The sequence below is a fragment of the Rhinolophus sinicus genome, chromosome 18 (genome assembly GCF_057876585.1).
Source record: "Rhinolophus sinicus isolate RSI-liver-muscle chromosome 18, RSI-T2T, whole genome shotgun sequence".
NCBI classification, from domain to species: domain Eukaryota; kingdom Metazoa; phylum Chordata; class Mammalia; order Chiroptera; family Rhinolophidae; genus Rhinolophus; species Rhinolophus sinicus.
Window position 1 is genome coordinate 110,175,676 of NC_142518.1, and position 17,592 is coordinate 110,193,267.

Genomic DNA, 17,592 nt, shown 5'->3' on the forward strand with positions numbered 1-17,592 from the left:
TAGGGGTGGAGCTTGGTGTCAGGGGTTGGGCTTGGGTGGGGGCGGGGCTTGGTGTCGGGTTGGGCTTGGGTAGGGGGCGTGGCTTGGGATCAGGGGTTGGGCTTGGGGGCGGGGCTTGGTGTCGGATTGGGACTGGGTAGGAGTGGGGCTTGGTCGGGGGGCTTGGGTCAGAGGTTGAGCTTCAGTGGGAGTGAGACTTGGAAAGGAGTGTGACTTGGCAGGCAGTAGGTGGGTATGAGTGGGGGTATGAAATTGAGGGTGGGGGCAATAATCTTAAAGTGGGATTCCTCCTGCTGTAGCAGTGGACCCCAGTGACAAGTTTCTTGTATCTCTGCACCAGGGTACCTGTGGCCAGCTCTGCAAACTTAGAATTGGCACAGCCTGAGCAGGGGCACGTGGGGCAGAACCCTATCAAAATACCTCTGCCTTGTCTTGGGGACAGATCCAGTGGAACAGTACCCCCCACATACACCCTGGGGCCAGGAACTGCCTGACTGTGGACAGAGCTGGAGAGTTGACTGAGTGCTGAGTGCCTGGGGCATTCCTATATCCACACCACCAGAGGGTCCTACTCAGCAAGGTAAGTGGTGGTGAGGAGGGCCTGTGTTGGGAGGAGCCTCTGTAACCCTGGCAAAGATCAGGAGGGGGCGGGGCTGCCTGCCAAGGTGTACAGACTCTGCAGGGTAGGGTCATACCTAGACAGAGAGTTGTCTGTCTCCTGAAGTGTGGCACTGGTGACCTTTTCTGGGTCCCCTTTCTGCCCGATTCCAGCTCCCACACATTTTAAGATCATAAGCTCTTGATTTTTTAGCATTTCATCCTTGCTACCCACCCCATCTTCCCTCCCCCGGACCCCCCCTTGTTGCTAGGACACTACATTGGTTGGAGGCCAGTGACATTACCTGTTGCTCCTGGAGGGCCTTAACCTTACCACATGACACCAGTCTGCGATAGAAACCCATGGTCCACGCTGTTCTCAGTATCCATGGCAACCCTGCAGCTTGTCACAAGCTCTCCACACCCACCAGTTTCATTGCATTGCGCAGAACTCCAGCCATCTTTCTCATTTGTCGGGCATTTTCTGAGAAAGAGGGGAACTCTGCATCTCCCTCCTCCTGCCTTTGCCCTGGCAAAGAGGTGCCAGATGCCTGGGGCCTGCACAGCCCTGAGCCAGGGAGTGGGACGTTCTGTCCTCTCTTGCTAGAGGGCTTTGTGAGTGTCCCCAGTCATCAGGCCGTGCCTCCTGACGCTGGCCTTTTTACTACAGGCACCTGCAGCATATGCAGCAGAGTCCTTGGAATTTGAGGAGGAACCCACAGCAGGAGGAGGTCAGCAGGGAGGGGATGAGGTGGGGGGAGCTTGGACTGGGAGGCCCCTCTACAGTCTACACTTCACCAAATGACTAGGGGAGCCCTGGGAAGCAGAGACTGAATTCCTGTGAGTGGAGGTGGGGGAAGAAGGGGCTCTTGATAGAGGGGACTTGGCAATAATGATGCTTTCACCCCAATTGCATTACAGGCTGTGGAAACCTGGGACACTTCTGCCTTTGTGCTTGGCATTGATTCAGAATTCACTGAGTTGTGGTCAAACTCTGAGCAGATTACTACCCCTACTATTAGATCAGTTCATAGAAAGTGGAAGCAATGGCCGCTGTGACACTCTTAGAGGATTGGTGCAAGGGGATGGACCTGGACCCTAGGAAGGCCTTGCTGATTGTGGGGATCCCCGTGGAGTGTAGTGAGATGGAAATTAAAGAGACCGTGAAGGCAGGCTTACAGCCCCTGTGCGCCTACAGGGTTCTGGGCAGGATGTTCAGAAGGGAAGACAATGCAAAGGCCATCTTCATTGAACTGGCTGAGTTTGTCAATTTCACTATGATACCCAGTCAGATACCAGGAAAGGGAGGTGCCTGGGAAGTGGTGGTAAAACCCCGTAACTCCGATGACGAATTCATCACTAGACTGAACTACTTCCTGAAGGATGAGGGCCGGAAAATGGCAGATGTGGCCAAAATCCTGGGGTATAGCAGTGTCACTGAAGGCATGGGGCCAGAGGGTTCTTCCCAGTTCAAACTGGCAGTTTTGCAGCCTCTGAAAGAAAGCACGTGGTACCGAAAACTTAAAGTGTTTTCGGGAAATACTTTCCCAGGCCCAGGTGAAGAGAACTTTGAAGTCTGGCTAGAGCACGTCACTGAGATGATGAAGGTGTGGCAAGTGTCTATGGTAGAAAAGAGGCGCCGTTTGCTGGAGAGCCTATGTGGCCCCGCCCTGTCCATCATGAGGATGCTCCTGGCTAACAATGACTCCATGACTGTGGAGCAGTGCCTGGACGCCCTGACGCAGATCTTTGGGAGTAAAGAGGACTGTAGAACCTCACAGTTTAAGTTCTTTCAGACCTTTCAGCTGTCTGGAGAGAAAATCTCTGTTTTTTTGCTACGGTTAGAGCCCCTGCTGCAGAAAGCTGTGCGGCACAGCCCCTTGTCAATAAGAAGCACAGACATGATTCGCCTGAAGCACATTCTAGCTCGGGCCAATATGACCACCAGCCTCCGGGGCAAGCTTAAGCTCCTGGATCAGCGTGGGTGTCCTCCCACTTTTCTGGAGTTAATGAAGCTCATTCGAGATGATGAAGAGTGGGAGATCACCATGGCAGTGATAAAGGAGAAGCAGAGGAATAAACAGAGGGACCGCAGGGCCTCTGACAGCCAGGTAGTAGCAGAAGCCACTGTTTCCGTACCTCAGGGAATTGTGCAGGCAGGGCCATATTGTGAGAACAGCACCCAGACCATCCTGGAAAGGGTTGCCCCGTGCCTGAAGCGCAGGCGACTGTCAGGCCATGGTAGTGGGGAGGAAGTATGTTATCAGGACATATGTCCTAAGACTGAAAACGCACCTCCACCAAAGGAGAGTCCTCCCCTTGCAGCAGAAGAGAGGGGAAACGAGGCAGGGGCTGGGGCCATGAGCCACCCCAAGCCCTAGGAAGCATAGGCTCAAGAGAACCGGGCACCCCTTCTCCTACCAGGCAGAAGAAAGGTTTTAACAAGGGGAAGGGGCAGTCCGCACAAGCAGCAGAGGACCTGAGTGGGGCAGAAGGGCAGGGCAGTCAGGACCAGGCCAAGCCCCCTCACCCTCCACCAGCTGAAAGGGACTCCACCCATGAAGCCGAACTCCGCTCATGGAGGGCCAAGCACACGTTCCCGAACAGGTACCAGCAACACAAACAAGGGGCCACCACACCCGGCACATGGGCTGCTCCAGCCACGGACAGGGATCCCACCACGGCAGAGGCTGATGGAGGTGCAACTGGGGGCTTTGGCCTCGGCCCCTTCATCTGGCCACCCCCAAACACCCACCCTGTGTGCTCTGAGCTAAGAATGCTGACCGGACGCCAGGCCACGTGGGGCCTGGAGCAGCCTTCCCCAGGGCCGCCCCTGCCAGAAGGAGCCAGTGCAGGCGAGGAAGAGCTGCTGCACACAGAGGTAGTGTCCCCCACCCAGAGGGGAGGCCGCAGGGTCCAGTCCGTCCTCGGAATCATTTGCAGCGCTCCAGGGGAGCCCCAGGAAGGCAGCACCTCGAGCCCCTGTGCAAGTCAGGCCAGGAGAGCCAAAGGTCCTGGGAGCCCAGCACCAACCTACAGGCAGTTTCCTCCCCCTGCAGCCTGGATGGGCTATGGGGACAAGGAGAGCAAGGACAGAGAAGAGCCCCAGGTGAGGGCCTAGGCTCAGCCTGGCAAGGGGGTCAGTGGGGACTTGGGTTAGTACGCCACAGCTGGTTTTGGTGGCAGTGGGTGTGCAGGGACTTTTGTCCCCAAGTAGGAGGAGTAATGGAGGAGGGGGATGAGGGGAAGGTAGAGGGAGAAGACAGGAGGAGGAGGCGAGCAGGCGAGGAGGAGCAAGAGTTGGAGGAGGGGGAGTTGTTGAGGAGGTGTTTGTTTTGCTTGTTTGTGCAGAGCCACTGGAGGCCTGGAGACAGCATGCGGAGAACAGGGACTGGTCTGGCGAAGCACCACTCAGCAGCTGCCAAGGCCAGCTCCAGCCCCAAACCCTGCCAACTTGGGCAGCCGGCCTGGGAGCAGGCCTGAGCAGCCCATCCCAGCCTAGGTGAGGGGCACCTGAACACATCTGCTACCTGCCCTGGACTGGGACACGTTAGGGGCCATCCCTGGGGAACTCCCATTCTCCGTCCCCTGGGGCAGGCTGCTCCCTGTGCTGGGAAGCCCCCACCCTGTTTCTCTGTAGGCCCCCCATGTCCCTCGTGTCAAGTCATCACCCCCTGCCCCCCCCCACCACACCACACCAAACAGTTCCTGTGCAGAGCCGCCAGGTGTGCGTGCCCCCAGGTGGGTGTCCTCGCCGACCTGGGCAGTCACCCCTGGGCCCTGGCCCGTGCTGTGAGCTTCCTGCCAGCCAAGGCTCTGCTCGTTCTCATCCAGTGTGGTGACCTTAACCTCTGCTTTCTCCATGTAGGTTTAGGCCAACTGCTGCTTGTTCTTGTGGAGATGTGTGTGTTCTTGTCTGAGCAGTTACCCCCACTGACCACCCCACCCCGGAGACCCCGAGCCCAGCCCCAGGAGACTGCAGGAAACACGGATGAGGGCATGGCCGGTGCTCACCTGTGACCTCAGGAAGGAAGAACTGCACCGGGGCCAGAGGGGACTGTGCTCTGATGTCTCACCCTGTTGTTCCTTGTAACTCAGTTTCCTCGGCCTGGTGGAGTGTCCCCTGCTGTGTTTTCCAGCATCCTGTGACTGTCCTGTCCTGGCCATGGGGCAGGGCAGACCCAGCATGTGGGCCAGAGGGGGAGGGGTGCCCTGCAGTGAGTGGACATCGCCAGCGTCCAGCGTCCTGCAAGAGCCCGTTGTGGGGCCATCAGGATGGGGGACTATGGCAGGAGGGTCTTGGTGTGTGGGGGTGGCAGCTGATGCACCTCGTCAGGGACACCAAGGATGAGGGGACCCGAGACTTATGGGCTCTGGTGGCCGTTAGAAGTTCCTCTCTGTGGTTTTATTCCCTTTCTTCAATGATTTCAGTTAAATGTTTATCTTCAATAAATGTTACTATGTTTCAGCTGTGTCTCAGATGTGGGCAGTTGAGGGAAGAGGTCTGTTCAGGTCAGGGTTGGGGGGCAGCAGTGGCTTGCATTGGGGGATGGTTGGGGCAGGGTCCAAGAGGGGATGTTGGGTGCTTTAACTCCAAAAGCTCATCACCACCTAGGTAGCAATGTCCTGTGGAACCAGGTAAAGGAAGTGAGTTGAGTGCGCTGGATAGTCTCAGTCAATAGGAGTTTGGTGGGTAGGGTGACTGGCTTGTTGGGTCTCCTGGGCATACACCGAAAGCTCCAAAAAACCTTGAATGGAGAACATTTGCGTAACAGGCAGGATGGAGCCCAGGATTGGTGCTCCAGGATAGGTGTCTTTTAATAGCTCCCCAATTTATTCTCATGTCTATTCAGTGTCTGGAACTACTGTGCCAGAGCCCTTACGATCTCTGTGGAAAGTCAGGAGATTCCGGATTCGGAAGATAAAGGACAGCCGCAAGGGTCTGAGCAGCAAGAGGGGATGTGCGCCAGCGCACGTGTGCATGTAGTGGAGCATGACAGTTTCCTGTGTGGGCCTGCGCCCGGCTCATGTGTGCGCCTGCGCCGGCCGCCATTTCCTGCAGCTGCGAGCTAGGGTTGCAGTGCCTATTGGGAAATGCGACAGTCCTCAAAGTGAAATGGCTGTCCAGGTCCAGAGCGGCTTCGGGGGCGCTTGTCTTGCGGCCTAACCCGCACTGGCCGACAGATGGCGCGCGAGTATCACAGATGGGCCCGTTCGCGCTTCTGGGTTGCCTTTATTCCCACCGCCCTTCCCCCGCTGGTCTGTTGGACTTGGTGTCCCACTGGCCTTAGGGTTGAAGCAGCTCCCTCTGACCACGCGTGGACCATCACCATAGTCCAGGCGGAGGTGGGAGACAGGTAGGGAGCTGGGTGCCCACGAGGAACCAAAAGGGGCTCCTGTGGCCCGATCCTGTTTGGCAGGGTGCCCTCCTGTCGGTCGTCGCTGGACACTGGATAATGGTCTTCGAACTGTCCAGAGAATGGGGATGTAGACACGCGGGGAGGGCAGCCGTACCATCCACCCAGAGGGGGATTCCCCCCCCGCCCCTCCCCACACGGGCCTGCTTGATCTGGGCTCTGGGGCTCCATGGGGAGGAGCTTAGTTCCTAAGAGTTGGGTGAGGGTGATGAGGGTGGGCAGGAAGATCATGGAGCCTTTCCTTATTCAGTGGTAGAAACTGAGTTCAAGAGAAATGAGGGGATTGCCCTGGTCACAGAGTTTAAAGCTAGCCTTTTAAAGTCTGGGACCTGTGCTCCTTTCATTACACTATACTGTTTCCTGCATGTGGGTAGTTCCTGCCACCAAGGTCATGGTGAGCTTGGTGGGCATGTTGCTCCTACAGTATGTGCAAAGGTAAGGGAGGGGTGGGCTAAGACTGGATGATTCTCCAAGTGTCTCCCAAACTGTCCTATTTGGTATCTCTCCTCTTGCCTCCCAGACACTTGTGGTGCTCCAACACTTTTATTCTGTTGTCATGCAGGATGTCATGCAGGGTCTCAGCTCCCGCTCCCCACATAAGAGCACAGGACATGGTGAGGCCAAAATGGACCACCCACGGAGCCATAGGTAGGGGAGTCATACCACTATAGTCTCGCTGGCGGCTGGGTTGGAGACACAGGAAGCAGGAGCCCCACTATCTGCAACCTGCTATCCGCTTCTTTGCCAACTAACCTCACTTGCTAACTGCCATCCGCCTCTCTGCAATCTGTAATCCACACTCTGACCTTGCTAGCTTAGCCATGGCAGTTAGATCAGTGGCTAATGGCTAACCGGTAACAGCTGATGGCGAACTAGTCACAGCTGACAGCCATCTACTACCCGAGCCAGCACTTTCCACGTGAGGCTGAGAGCCTGGAAACTGCTCTCTGGGACTCCGTCCCCACATCTGTTTAGAAATCTGACATTACTATTCATGCCCAGACAGGCCCTCTGTATCGTTTAACTAAAGGTCAACTGTTATACTTGGGGTGACATCGTAGTTATGATTCTCCTGTTGTCTCCATCTGCACTGTATCTTCCTGGCCCTTTGACACTAAAGCGAGTAGTTTCTGTGTTGGCATTGGTACCGAACAGCTGTCAACATGAGAAATATCCACACCTGTAGAGAAGTTTTGTAAGACTTTATTTTACCAAACTGATGACACATGCCTGGGGGCAAGATCTCAAGTGCTTCAGAGAATAACAGTTTTGCAGTTTCTTTTATGAATTTGAGATTAAGGTGGGAACATAAGGAAGATTACATACAGGTGGGAGCAAGCAAGGAGGGGATGGATTACAGGATAGTTAACGAGATTCCGTGCTCTCTTCAGGGTGTTCACCCTTTAGAACGACGGGTTTGAAAGAAGGTATTTCAAAGAGACATAACCTAGATGCACAGAAACAATGGACAGGAATTGCTCAAGGCAAAACTAATTCTTTTACTAAAGAAGTTATATTCCTGGGGTGTGACTACCCACGGTGACCTGCCCAGTTAGGAATTGATGACCAGCTCACCCGGTGAGGTCACTTTCCATAGAACCCCTTTTTTTGTCTACACAGTTGAGAGGGTCCAATGTCATCTTCCTTTCCACAGGTTCTGCTGTTCAGCCTTATTTGATTTTTATTCCTTTTATCAAAACCCCTCTGTGGCTTAAGGCCAGGCACAATGAAGGCCATTTGAGGTTTATCTTTCAAGTCCTAAGAGCCCCCATTTCCCAGAGCTCCAGCAGTGCAGGGAGGAGCACTGCTCCCAGCCCATATTTCACCCAGAAACTGACCTTTCATTTTGAACTAGGCTTTCCCCCTCCCCTTGTGCCCCATATCTGGGCAAGGTGGTAATAAAGCCTGTACACTCCCCATTTTGGCTCCAGGGAGAGATTTGAACCATGCCCCTGCCCACATGTGCAAACTCTCACCTTGGCCCCACTTCCTAACCACAGTGAACTCCCAGACCACTCTCTTTTCCTTGCTTTTTTTTCCCCACAGGCCATTTCAAAACTGCTTGAGAGGTGTGTACTGCTTTCCCCAGAACCCTCACTTACGTAAGTAATTAAATTTTTCTTACCCTCTTGGTATCATCAATCTTGACAGGCAAAGCAAATTTTAGGTGGGGGTTGTCAAGGAAAGAACATCCAGCCTAAGAAAGTCCTATAAGAGTTGATTTGATAATTTAAAAAATTAAGAAAAAAAGTTTATTTGAGCCAAACTGATGACAATTGCCAGGGTGCAAAATCGCAATGGATTTGAGAAAATGCTCCAGAGAATAGCAGTTTTGCGAATTTTTTTTATACATTAGAATCAAAGGAGGAGATGTAGGGATGGTTACATGAAATCCACTGGTGATAGGTTAAGGGGCCAGGAGAAAGCAAAGAGGGGAAATCTCTGTGTTGGATAAAAAGTAAAATGGAGAGACACTTCTTTTGCATTGGTGGGTGCAGGGCAGTTAATGTTTACAGTACACAGGTGGTATGTGGGCAACAAGATAACATTGTGGTCTCGTGCTCTGGTGGTTGTTGTGCCTTTGAGGAAATTGGAAGAGAAAATTTCTCTGACATTTCAAAGGTATGTTATCTTTGATGCACAAAGGTAGAGACTATTTCAAAAGTAAAGATTGACTTTTGTCAAGGAAGCTAAAAGCTAGTGTTACCGACTCCTTGGGTTCTTGTGATCTCCCAGGATGGAAATCTAGAGATCACCACAAAACATTTCAGGCAAAAGGCAAAGGTTTGTTAAGCCAGTGCACAAGGGAACCAACACCGAGAAAGAAAAGCTTTGGGTGGCTCCTCGAGAGAAGTTGGGGCAAGGTTTTTAAAGGGGAGGGGAAGTTCCAGGGAACTGAGAGAGAAGTCCGTGTTTCTTTAGTCACAGGTAACACTTTTTCACATCACACTCCTGGGCGCCAGCAGCTGGTTGCAGGTACGTTGGAGTCATTCCCTCCTTCTGCAAAGCAGACTCATAAATTCTCCTTGTGGCCCTGAAGTTACCTCCTCCTGCTTGACAAAGAAACAGCACGTCCACAACACAAAAGTATCCTGTGAGAACAGAAGTTGAGCAAGAAGAGTGGTTAGTACATGGACAAAGGCCTGCTTGAGAATTAAATTATTTAATTCTAGCTGCCAAAATACCAGGGGCCTTAAAATTACAAGGGGCTTGGTTACATTAGGACATGACTACCCAGTCCGCTTTTAGTTAGGAATTTTTATTCTCAGATCATCCTGTGTGGTTACTCTTTTTTTAAAATAAATCTTATTGGAGAATATTGGGGAACAGTGTGTTTCTCCAGGGCCCATCAGCTCCAAGTCATTGTCCTTCAATCTAGTTGTGGAGGGCGCAGCTCACTGGCCCATGTGGGAATCAAACCGGCAACCCTATTGTTCAGAGCTCGCGCTCTAACCAACTGAGCCATCTGGCCACCCCTGTGTGGTTACTTTTGATGTCTGAGTTTGTAAGGCCCACTATGCAGGCATCCCCTGAGCTTGTCAGGTTTAGTATGTGGCCCCTTTTTCATCCACAGGGTCTATCTGTCTCTCAGTCCACCATAACAACAGTGAAAGCCATGTGGAAGTCTATGAAACTGCACCTCTTCCCCCAGCCAAGAGAGTAAATTACAAACAATATCATAGCAGGCATGACGAAGATTAGAGCCAGTCTTAAAGATCTAAAGGATCTTTAGGTGAGATGATCCCCATCGTATCTCCATTTACTTTGCCAGTCTATTTGCTTAAGAAATTGAATGAATTCTAGAGAATGACTATATACTACCTGAGGCTTTACCAAGTAGTAATCCCTGTTGTGGATGCTGTGTGCTGGACATGTTACCATTGTTCAAGCAGATAAATAAGGCCTTAGGTACATGGTACTTGGCCACTGATTTGGTACATGCATTCCTTTCTATTCCAACCAATAGAAGAAGAAGGGGGAAAAAAGAGGATAAGAAGCAATTCCCAATCATGTGGACAGACACAAATCTTTACTTACATTTTGTTCCCTGACCATATTTACTCTCTTGCCCTATGTCATATCTGTCCCCTCTCATAATATAGTACAGAGAGATGTGAATAATCTAGACAGCTCGTAGAACATCACTCAGATCCATTACACTGACATCATCATACTGATTGGACAGGATGAGTAAGAGGCCTCTGTAAGATGCTTGTGCTCCAGAGGGTGGGAGATAAATACTGTGAAGACTCAGGAACCTGCCATTTCAACAAAGTTTTTAGGAGTCCAATAGTCAGGGGCATGGCAGGGTGCCCCTCGCCAAAGTAAAAAACAAATCAGTGCATCTTGAATCTTCTGCCACAAAGAAGGAAGTAGTGCACCTGGTAGGCCTTTTTGGGTTCTGGGGATAAAAACAACCCACCCGCAGGATTATTGCTCCTGTCCATATATTGACTGTCACAGAAGACAGAGCTTTGAGAGAGGCGGAGTGCTGGAGAGGAATCTACAGCAGGTCCAGACTGAAGTACAAGCAGCCCCCTAGACCATCTCATCTGACAGATCTTATAGTGTTAGAGGTATCAGTCATGGGCAAAGATGCAGTGTAGAGTTCAAGGCCAGCCCTTGTAGAAGAATTGCCAGGTAGGACCCTCAGGTTCTGAAGCAGGGAATTATATGCCTTTCTAGAAACAGTTTCTGGTGTGCTACTGGGCCCTGGTAGGGACAGAATGCATGACTGTGGGATGCCAAGTGACTGTATATCTGGAACTTCCCATTATGAGCTGGGTCCTGTCAGACTCATCAAGTCAAATTGAGATAACCCATCAGCAATTCACTGTAGGATGGAAATGGTACATCTAGAATACAGCCTGGGTAGGAACAGAGGTGTGGATAACCTCTCTGAGCAGTACCTCAGACCCTTATGTTATCCTTCATACTTATACCACAGCCCCTCTCTCAGCTCTCACGTATGGCTACTTGATCCCATATGGCCAGATGAAGGAGGGGGGAAAGCTCTAAGCTTAGCTTTTGGATGGATTGGCTTGGTATGTGGGTACAAGTTGAAAATGGATGGCAGCTGCATTCCAGCCATACCCACAGATGTCCCTGAAATACAATGGGGAGGCAGCTACAAGGGGTATAACTCATCATTCTTCTCGTGGAAGGAAAAGTGGCCCAAGGTGAAAATATACAGATATTCCTGAGCAGTGGCCAATGGCCTAGCCGAGAGCCTAGAAGGGAAAGGCCTGGAAGATCTGAGACAAGGAGATCTGAGGTAGAGGCCTATGAAAGACATATGAGAGTGAGCATGAAGGAAGAATACTTTTCTATCACATACTAATGTCCACCAGAAAGCATCAACAATTGAAGAGGAACTTAACAGCCAAGTAGAAACAATGGCTTGGCAAGTTGATATTAGCCACCCTTCACTGTCAGTCAGTCCAAAATGATACAATGGGCACATGAATGAAATGGCCACAGTAGGAGAGTTGGAGACTGCTCTTAGGCCCGGCAGCGTGGGATCCTTACCAAGATCTGTAGTGCTAATGCTGGCTCTGCATGTCCCATCTGCCAGCAATAGAGACCAATGTTGTGAGCCCAGTATGGCACCATTCTTCCATGTGACTACATTTGGGTCTCTTCTGTATTGGAAGGGACATCATTTCTTTCTTATAAGAATAGACACCTATTCTGAGAATGGGTTTGCCTTTCCTGCTAGCAGAGTTTCAGCGAGCATCACTATTCAGGAGCTTCCAGAGTATATGACCTGCAGGCCTGGAATCCCACACAAGATAGTATACTACCAGGAGATATACTTCAGAGTGAAGGATTTGTGCAGGTGGACCCATGAGCATACGATCCTCCGGTATCACACACTGCATCGCCCAGAAGCTGCTACCATGTTAGAGTGCCAGAATGTCCTGTTGGAGGTGCAGATGAAGTACAAGTTCAGAGGCAATACTCCGCAAGTATGGGGTACCATCCTCCAGGATATAGTATGTGCACTACATCTAAGCCCTCCATGCCAATAGAAAGAATGCATGTGTCTGGGAGCCAAGGGGTGGAAGCCAGAGTGACACCACTTTCCATCTTTCCTAGTGACCTACTCCGGGGTGAATACTGTGCTTCCCATCTCCTCAACTCAGTACTCTGAAGGCGTAGAGGTTCTGGTTCCTGAAGAGAGTGCACTCTCAACCGCTGACACAGCCAGAGTCTTGTTGTGCTTGTAGATATGACTGCTGCCTGGGCATTTTTGGTTCCCTGCATCCAGAGACCAGCAGGCAGGAAGAGTCACCATTTTGGCAGGATAATCGACACTTTCAAGGAAGAGGTAGAACTGCTGCTAAGATGGGGGCAGGGAGGCATATGTGGGGAATCCCGATGATATGTTTGGATGACTCTTGGTATTCCCTTGCCCGATTGTGACTGTGAATGACCAAGTGCAGCAATTCTGGCCTGAGAAGTGTATGGATACCAGGGCTCAGACTCCTCAGGGATGAAGGAAAGTCATCAAGACTTCAGAGGTGATAGCAGAGGCTGAGGGGAACCTAGAATGGGTAGTGGAGGAGAGAGATAATGGGTAGCTGTTGTAGCTGCAAGACCAGTTGCATCAATGGGGTTGTACTTTGTTTCACCAATTTCTCTCTTCTAAGTTTACCCTCCGGAAGAGAGGCCCATGGGAACAGAGAAACTGCTCCTGGGCATATATGGAGTAGCGCATCTCTGTGGCACAAGGGGTAGACTGTGGCAGCTATTTAAGTTCACCAGTTAGATGTCACTTTAAGAGAGGAGTGCAGTCAGCTAACAGCATCCAGGTGCAATGCCTTCAGGATCCACTGCAACATTTGAGCAGAGGCCATGCTATTCCCAGGTAGCTCCCCATCAATGACTTAGCACAGCAGAGCTACTAGAGTCATTTCTGTTCAATGTGGGATCCCTCTATGGGCCATCTTTGCACCAGAGCTTCCAGTTGGGCTGGCTAAGACTTTCTCAAAGCTGCACCACAGTCCAGGGCTCTTCTTTCCAGTCTTCCTTCCATCTCCCTCTCTTTCTACATGCATCAGACCTTCATTGTGGTCTAAAGGGTCTTCCTGCCCTCTCCTGTGCCCTCACCCCTTTATCTTTCTCAACAAATCATTTGCACTTCTAACGCCATCTTGGCTTCCTGGAGGACCCGAACTGACACATTTGATTTGGGGATAGAGAAAACCCTCCTCCTTCCTCATGGGGAAGGTAGGAAAAAGGCCCAAACCCTCTTTCCTCCTTCAAGTTCCCTTTAAAAATAACCCCTGAAATATTTTTAAATAGCTTTGATGGGATGGTGCTTGCTGAAGTCATTTTGCCATCATTTCGTAAATTCAGTACTGTAAGGGGTTCGTTTGAGGGATTTGGGGGCTGATCAAGGGAAAATATGCATTCATGAGAGGCAGTCACACACAATGTATTTCAAGTGTACAGTTTGATAAATGTTGATATTTGCATACACCTATGAAACCATCATTACAACCAAGATAATAAACACCTCCATTTCCCCAAAGTTTCCTCATACCCCTTTGCAGTCCTTCCTTCCTTTTATCCCACAACTTTGCTAAACTCACATTTTACTCCTGATAGCTTTTTGTGTAGCTTTTAGGAGATTTTCTACATAGAAGATGTTGTCTGCAGATGAAAAGTTTTACTTCTTTTCTGATAATGAATGCCTTTTATTTCTTTTTCTTGCCACGAGACTATCAAAAACTTTTCTGTCTTAGAAAGATATATGCTTAGCTCCTTAGTTTCTCATTGCACACTAATTCACAATTCAGGTTAGGTCTTGGGGGCTGAAGCCAGCAGTGTCACAGGCTCAGTCTTCCACGTCTCCCTTCTCATTGCAATCTTGGCTCCTTAAATCTCCAGTTTTGTCTCTTCAGCCCTGTGAGACCTGGTTTTTTGTCCCCAGCTGTGGCTGTCTACGTGGGTGGAGGCTGGATTCTCAGCCTCCTGCCCTGCACCAAGAACTGGAAAATGCCCCCAGGGAAGAAGAAGCTGCAAAATGTCAGTTCACCTTCCCATGGTTCTCCTCTCTCCTGCACGTTGGCCCCTTAAGTCCTGATCACGTAAGTCGCTCTCCAATGGCTTTAAACTCATCTTTTTGTCATGTTTTTGTGTTTACTATTTAAAAATGTTTTTTATTGTTAAACAAAGCATGTACAAAAGAAAGATAATGTAACATGTATTATATATTAACGGTTTAAGGAATAATAGAAAACCAAACACCCCTGAATCTACCATGCAAGTCAGCTTCAAGTACACAGCCACCTTAACCACCCTCATTTATATTCAGTCCTAGCCCATCCTCATGTCCCTATCCTACATTATTTTTAAAATTTTATTTAATTGAGATATAACTGACATATAACATTGCGTAAGTTTCAGGTGTACAACATGTTGATTTGAAACATTTATACATTGCAATATGATTGCCACCATAGTGTTAGCTGACACCTCTATCATGTCGCATTATTGTCACTTCTTTTTCTGTGGTGGGAATATGTGTCAGATTTTAATGGGATTCTCTCGTTGATCTCTATAGGAGCATTTGTCTGCCAAAAGCTACACTGTGATACCCATAAGCAGAAGTCAAATCAATAAAATTGAGACCCCCTTAAATGTTTCTGAAATCCTACCACTTTATGCCCATCTCTTCTACCACCATCTTAGTCCAAATTATGACCATATCTCCCCTATGTTAGTGAAATAGCCTCCTAAATTGATCTTGCATCCACTTTGCCTTCCTCTTATGCATTCCTCATATAGCAGCCAGAATTATTTTGTTTTAAACACATCAGATTGTGTTACTTCTCTGCTCAAAGTCCTTCAAATTGCTTCCCACTGCTTTCTTAGCATAAAATGAAAAACATTATCAATAACAATAAATGGCACTTCCTGAGTTGTGATACTGCTCAATGCATCAGGTTCCATATCATTTGATTTTCACAGTAATGCAAATGATTATTTGCATTATTTCTCTTGTTTACACCAATGAATAAGCAGAAATCTATAGAGTTTAATTGGTCAAGGACACAGAAGTGGCGAAACTGGAATTACAAGCCAGGACTTTTCAGCTCTAGAGCACATCTTTGACGCAGAAGAGTCCTGGATGGAGAAATGAACTTATTTTCTATATTCTCATCTCTGTTGCTTGCTGTATTAGTCAGAGTTCTCCGGAGAAACAGAACCAATAGGAGATGTAGGGTATATAAATTGTGGCGTAGGGGGCTAACAAATCTTAATTCTGTAGAACAGCCAGGCAGGTTGGAGGCACAGGGAAGAGTTAATGTTGCAGCTTGAGTCCAAACACAGGAAGGAATTCTCCAGGCAGAATTCCTTCCTCTTTGAAGGACCTCAGTCTTGTCTCTTAAGGCCTTCTTCAACTGTTTGGATGCAGCCCACTCAGATTATGGAGAGTATTCTGCTTTACTCAAAATCCACTGGTTTAAATGGTAGTCACATCTAAAACTACCTTCACAACAACATCTAGATAGACGTTTGACCAAGCAACTAGACAGTATAGCCTAGCCAAGTTGATACATAAAGTTAACCACCATACTCCCCGACTGTATTTTCATGGTAAAGAATTCAAACAACAGGAGGTATGTAGAAGAAAGATTGCACCTCACACTTCCGCCTCTGTCCCCTTTCCTCATAAAGAACACTGTCAGCTACTTAGTGAGCATCTTTTCAGAACTTTGCCTATTCCTTTAACATTCATACATAGAAACATATACATATATAATTTGGTTTTATTTTATTGAACTGGGATCATTCTGTAAGAATTGTTTGGTGTCTTGTTTTCCCTCTTTTTTTAAATTGGGGAATATTGGAGAACAGTGTGTTTTTCCAGGCTGTCAAGTCGTTGTTTTTCAATCTAGTTGTGTGTGTGTGTGTGGGGGGGCACAGCTCAGCTCCAAATCACATCGTTGTCATTCAATCTAGTTGTGGAGGGTGCAGCTCACTGGCCCATGGGGGACTTGAACTGGTAACCTTGGTGTTATGAGCACCGCGCTCTAACCTCTGAGCCAACCAGCTGCCCTTGTTTTCCCTCTTGAATAGTAAATGATATATATTTATCTTTTTTACTTAGACAAACAAAATGTTTATTTAATATTTACAACATTAAATGATACAGTTGAGTAAAAAGCAAAAGTCCTTCTTTGACCCCTTCGTGAACCTCACTCTCCCCCTCAAAGGTAAATACTGTTATCATTTGGTATGTACCTATACAAACTTTATACAGAATATTACATACAGAGAAGATGACAGGGTGTGACTCTGTCTCCTTCATGTGCTGTCTTCTTTTCTATCCTCACTCCCGCATGAATTATGTCAAGAATGGCATGTTATGACATTAAAATTATGTCATGTGACATTATATATATATATATATATATATATATATATATATATATATATATATATATATATATATATATATATATTACATTTTATTGGAGAATACTGGGGAACAGTGTGTTTCTCCAGGGCCCATCAGCTCCAAGTCATCCTTCATTCTAGTTGTGGAGGGCGCAGCTCAGCTCCAAGTCCAGTTGCCGTTTTCAATTGTTAGTTGCAGGGGGCACAGCCCACCATCCCATGTGGGAATCGAACCAACAACCCTGTCGTGCAGAGCTCGCACTCTAACCAACTGAGCCATCCGGTCACCCCCCATAATCTATATTGATATAAAAGAGTAGCTTGTTTGTCTTACAAATGTGCCATTATGAAGCACGTGAAAAACCTAAGCCTATTCCTAGGAGGGACTGTCAGCGACTAACAGATATAAGAATCACCCTTTCCTTCCCAAGCTGGAGCCAGTGACTATTAACTCCTAGGTTGGAGAAGTATATAAAGCTTAAAAATAATTTTTCACCCAGAAAGCCAAGACTTTGTTTTATTGTGTGGATTTATTAGACAATTATCTGCAGGAAGTTTCCAATAGAAGATATCAGTGGAAGGGAGGGGTGAGCCCAGTAGGTTGGAATAGAGCAGGGACATAAATTGGAACCTGGAGTAGGCTGAATAAAGACCCTCAAAGATAGCCAGTCTAATCCCTGGAACCTGTAAATATCACCTTATTTGGGAAAAAGGAATTTGCAGATATAATTAAGGATTTTGAGATGGGGAGATTATCCTGGTTATCCAGATGGCCTTAAATCCAATCACAACTATCCTTATAAGTGAGAGGCAAAGGACATCATATACATGACTATGCACGTGTGCACACACATGTATGCACACACATGCTGAGCAGTAGAAGACAATACTAAGAAGGAGCAGAGACACATTGGAAAATTCTGACCTTGAAGATTGGAGTGATGCAGACATAGCCAAGGAATGTTGGCAGCCACCAGAAGCTGGAAGAGGCAGGAAGAATCCTCCTCTACGGCCTCCTCCAGAGGCAGCACGGCCCTGCCAAACTTGATTCGGCTCAGTGATACTATTTTGGACTTCTGGCCTCCAGAACTGTAATAGAATACATTTCTGTTGTTTTACATCACTCAGTTTGTGGTCATTTGTTACAGCAGCCGTAGAAAACTCA

The 17,592-nt window shown here is 48.5% G+C and overlaps 1 protein-coding gene and 1 long non-coding RNA gene across 7 annotated transcripts in view; both read left to right on the forward strand.

Annotated features, from left to right (window-relative positions):
- The first annotated feature begins 225 nt into the window (after nt 1-225).
- Nucleotides 226-5,065, forward strand: PNMA5 (PNMA family member 5). 2 transcript variants are annotated; one of them, XM_088794867.1, is made up of 5 exons: nt 226-580; nt 1,268-1,328; nt 1,519-3,706; nt 3,949-4,099; nt 4,466-5,065. In XM_088794867.1, exon 3 carries the CDS (start codon nt 1,644-1,646, stop codon nt 2,976-2,978), a length of 1,335 nt encoding a protein of 444 aa, XP_088650993.1. In that variant the 5' UTR covers nt 226-580; nt 1,268-1,328; nt 1,519-1,643; the 3' UTR covers nt 2,979-3,706; nt 3,949-4,099; nt 4,466-5,065. The 2 variants fall into 2 exon arrangements, with proteins under 2 accessions (XP_088650993.1, XP_088650992.1); XM_088794866.1 differs by lacking the exon at nt 226-580 and having other exon boundaries at nt 1,008-1,328.
- A 635-nt stretch (nt 5,066-5,700) lies between these two features.
- Nucleotides 5,701-17,592, forward strand: part of LOC141569637 (uncharacterized) — a 51,476-nt gene continuing 39,584 nt past the window's right edge. For 2 of the 5 annotated variants that reach the window (XR_012493350.2, XR_012493352.2), the window contains exons 1-4: nt 5,701-5,954; nt 8,061-8,116; nt 12,114-12,345; nt 13,954-14,110. This is a non-coding gene — a long non-coding RNA (uncharacterized LOC141569637). Of the gene's footprint in view, nt 5,955-6,576; nt 6,663-8,060; nt 8,117-12,113; nt 12,346-13,953; nt 14,111-17,592 lie in introns of all 5 variants that reach the window. The other 3 variants (XR_012493351.2, XR_016019928.1, XR_016019929.1) reach the window with 3 other exon arrangements.

Bases quoted from the DNA above. Each gene is read 5' to 3' on its own strand.
- PNMA5 (XM_088794867.1), top strand. From the start codon at position 1,644: ATGGCCGCTGTGACACTCTTAGAGGATTGGTGCAAGGGGATGGACCTG.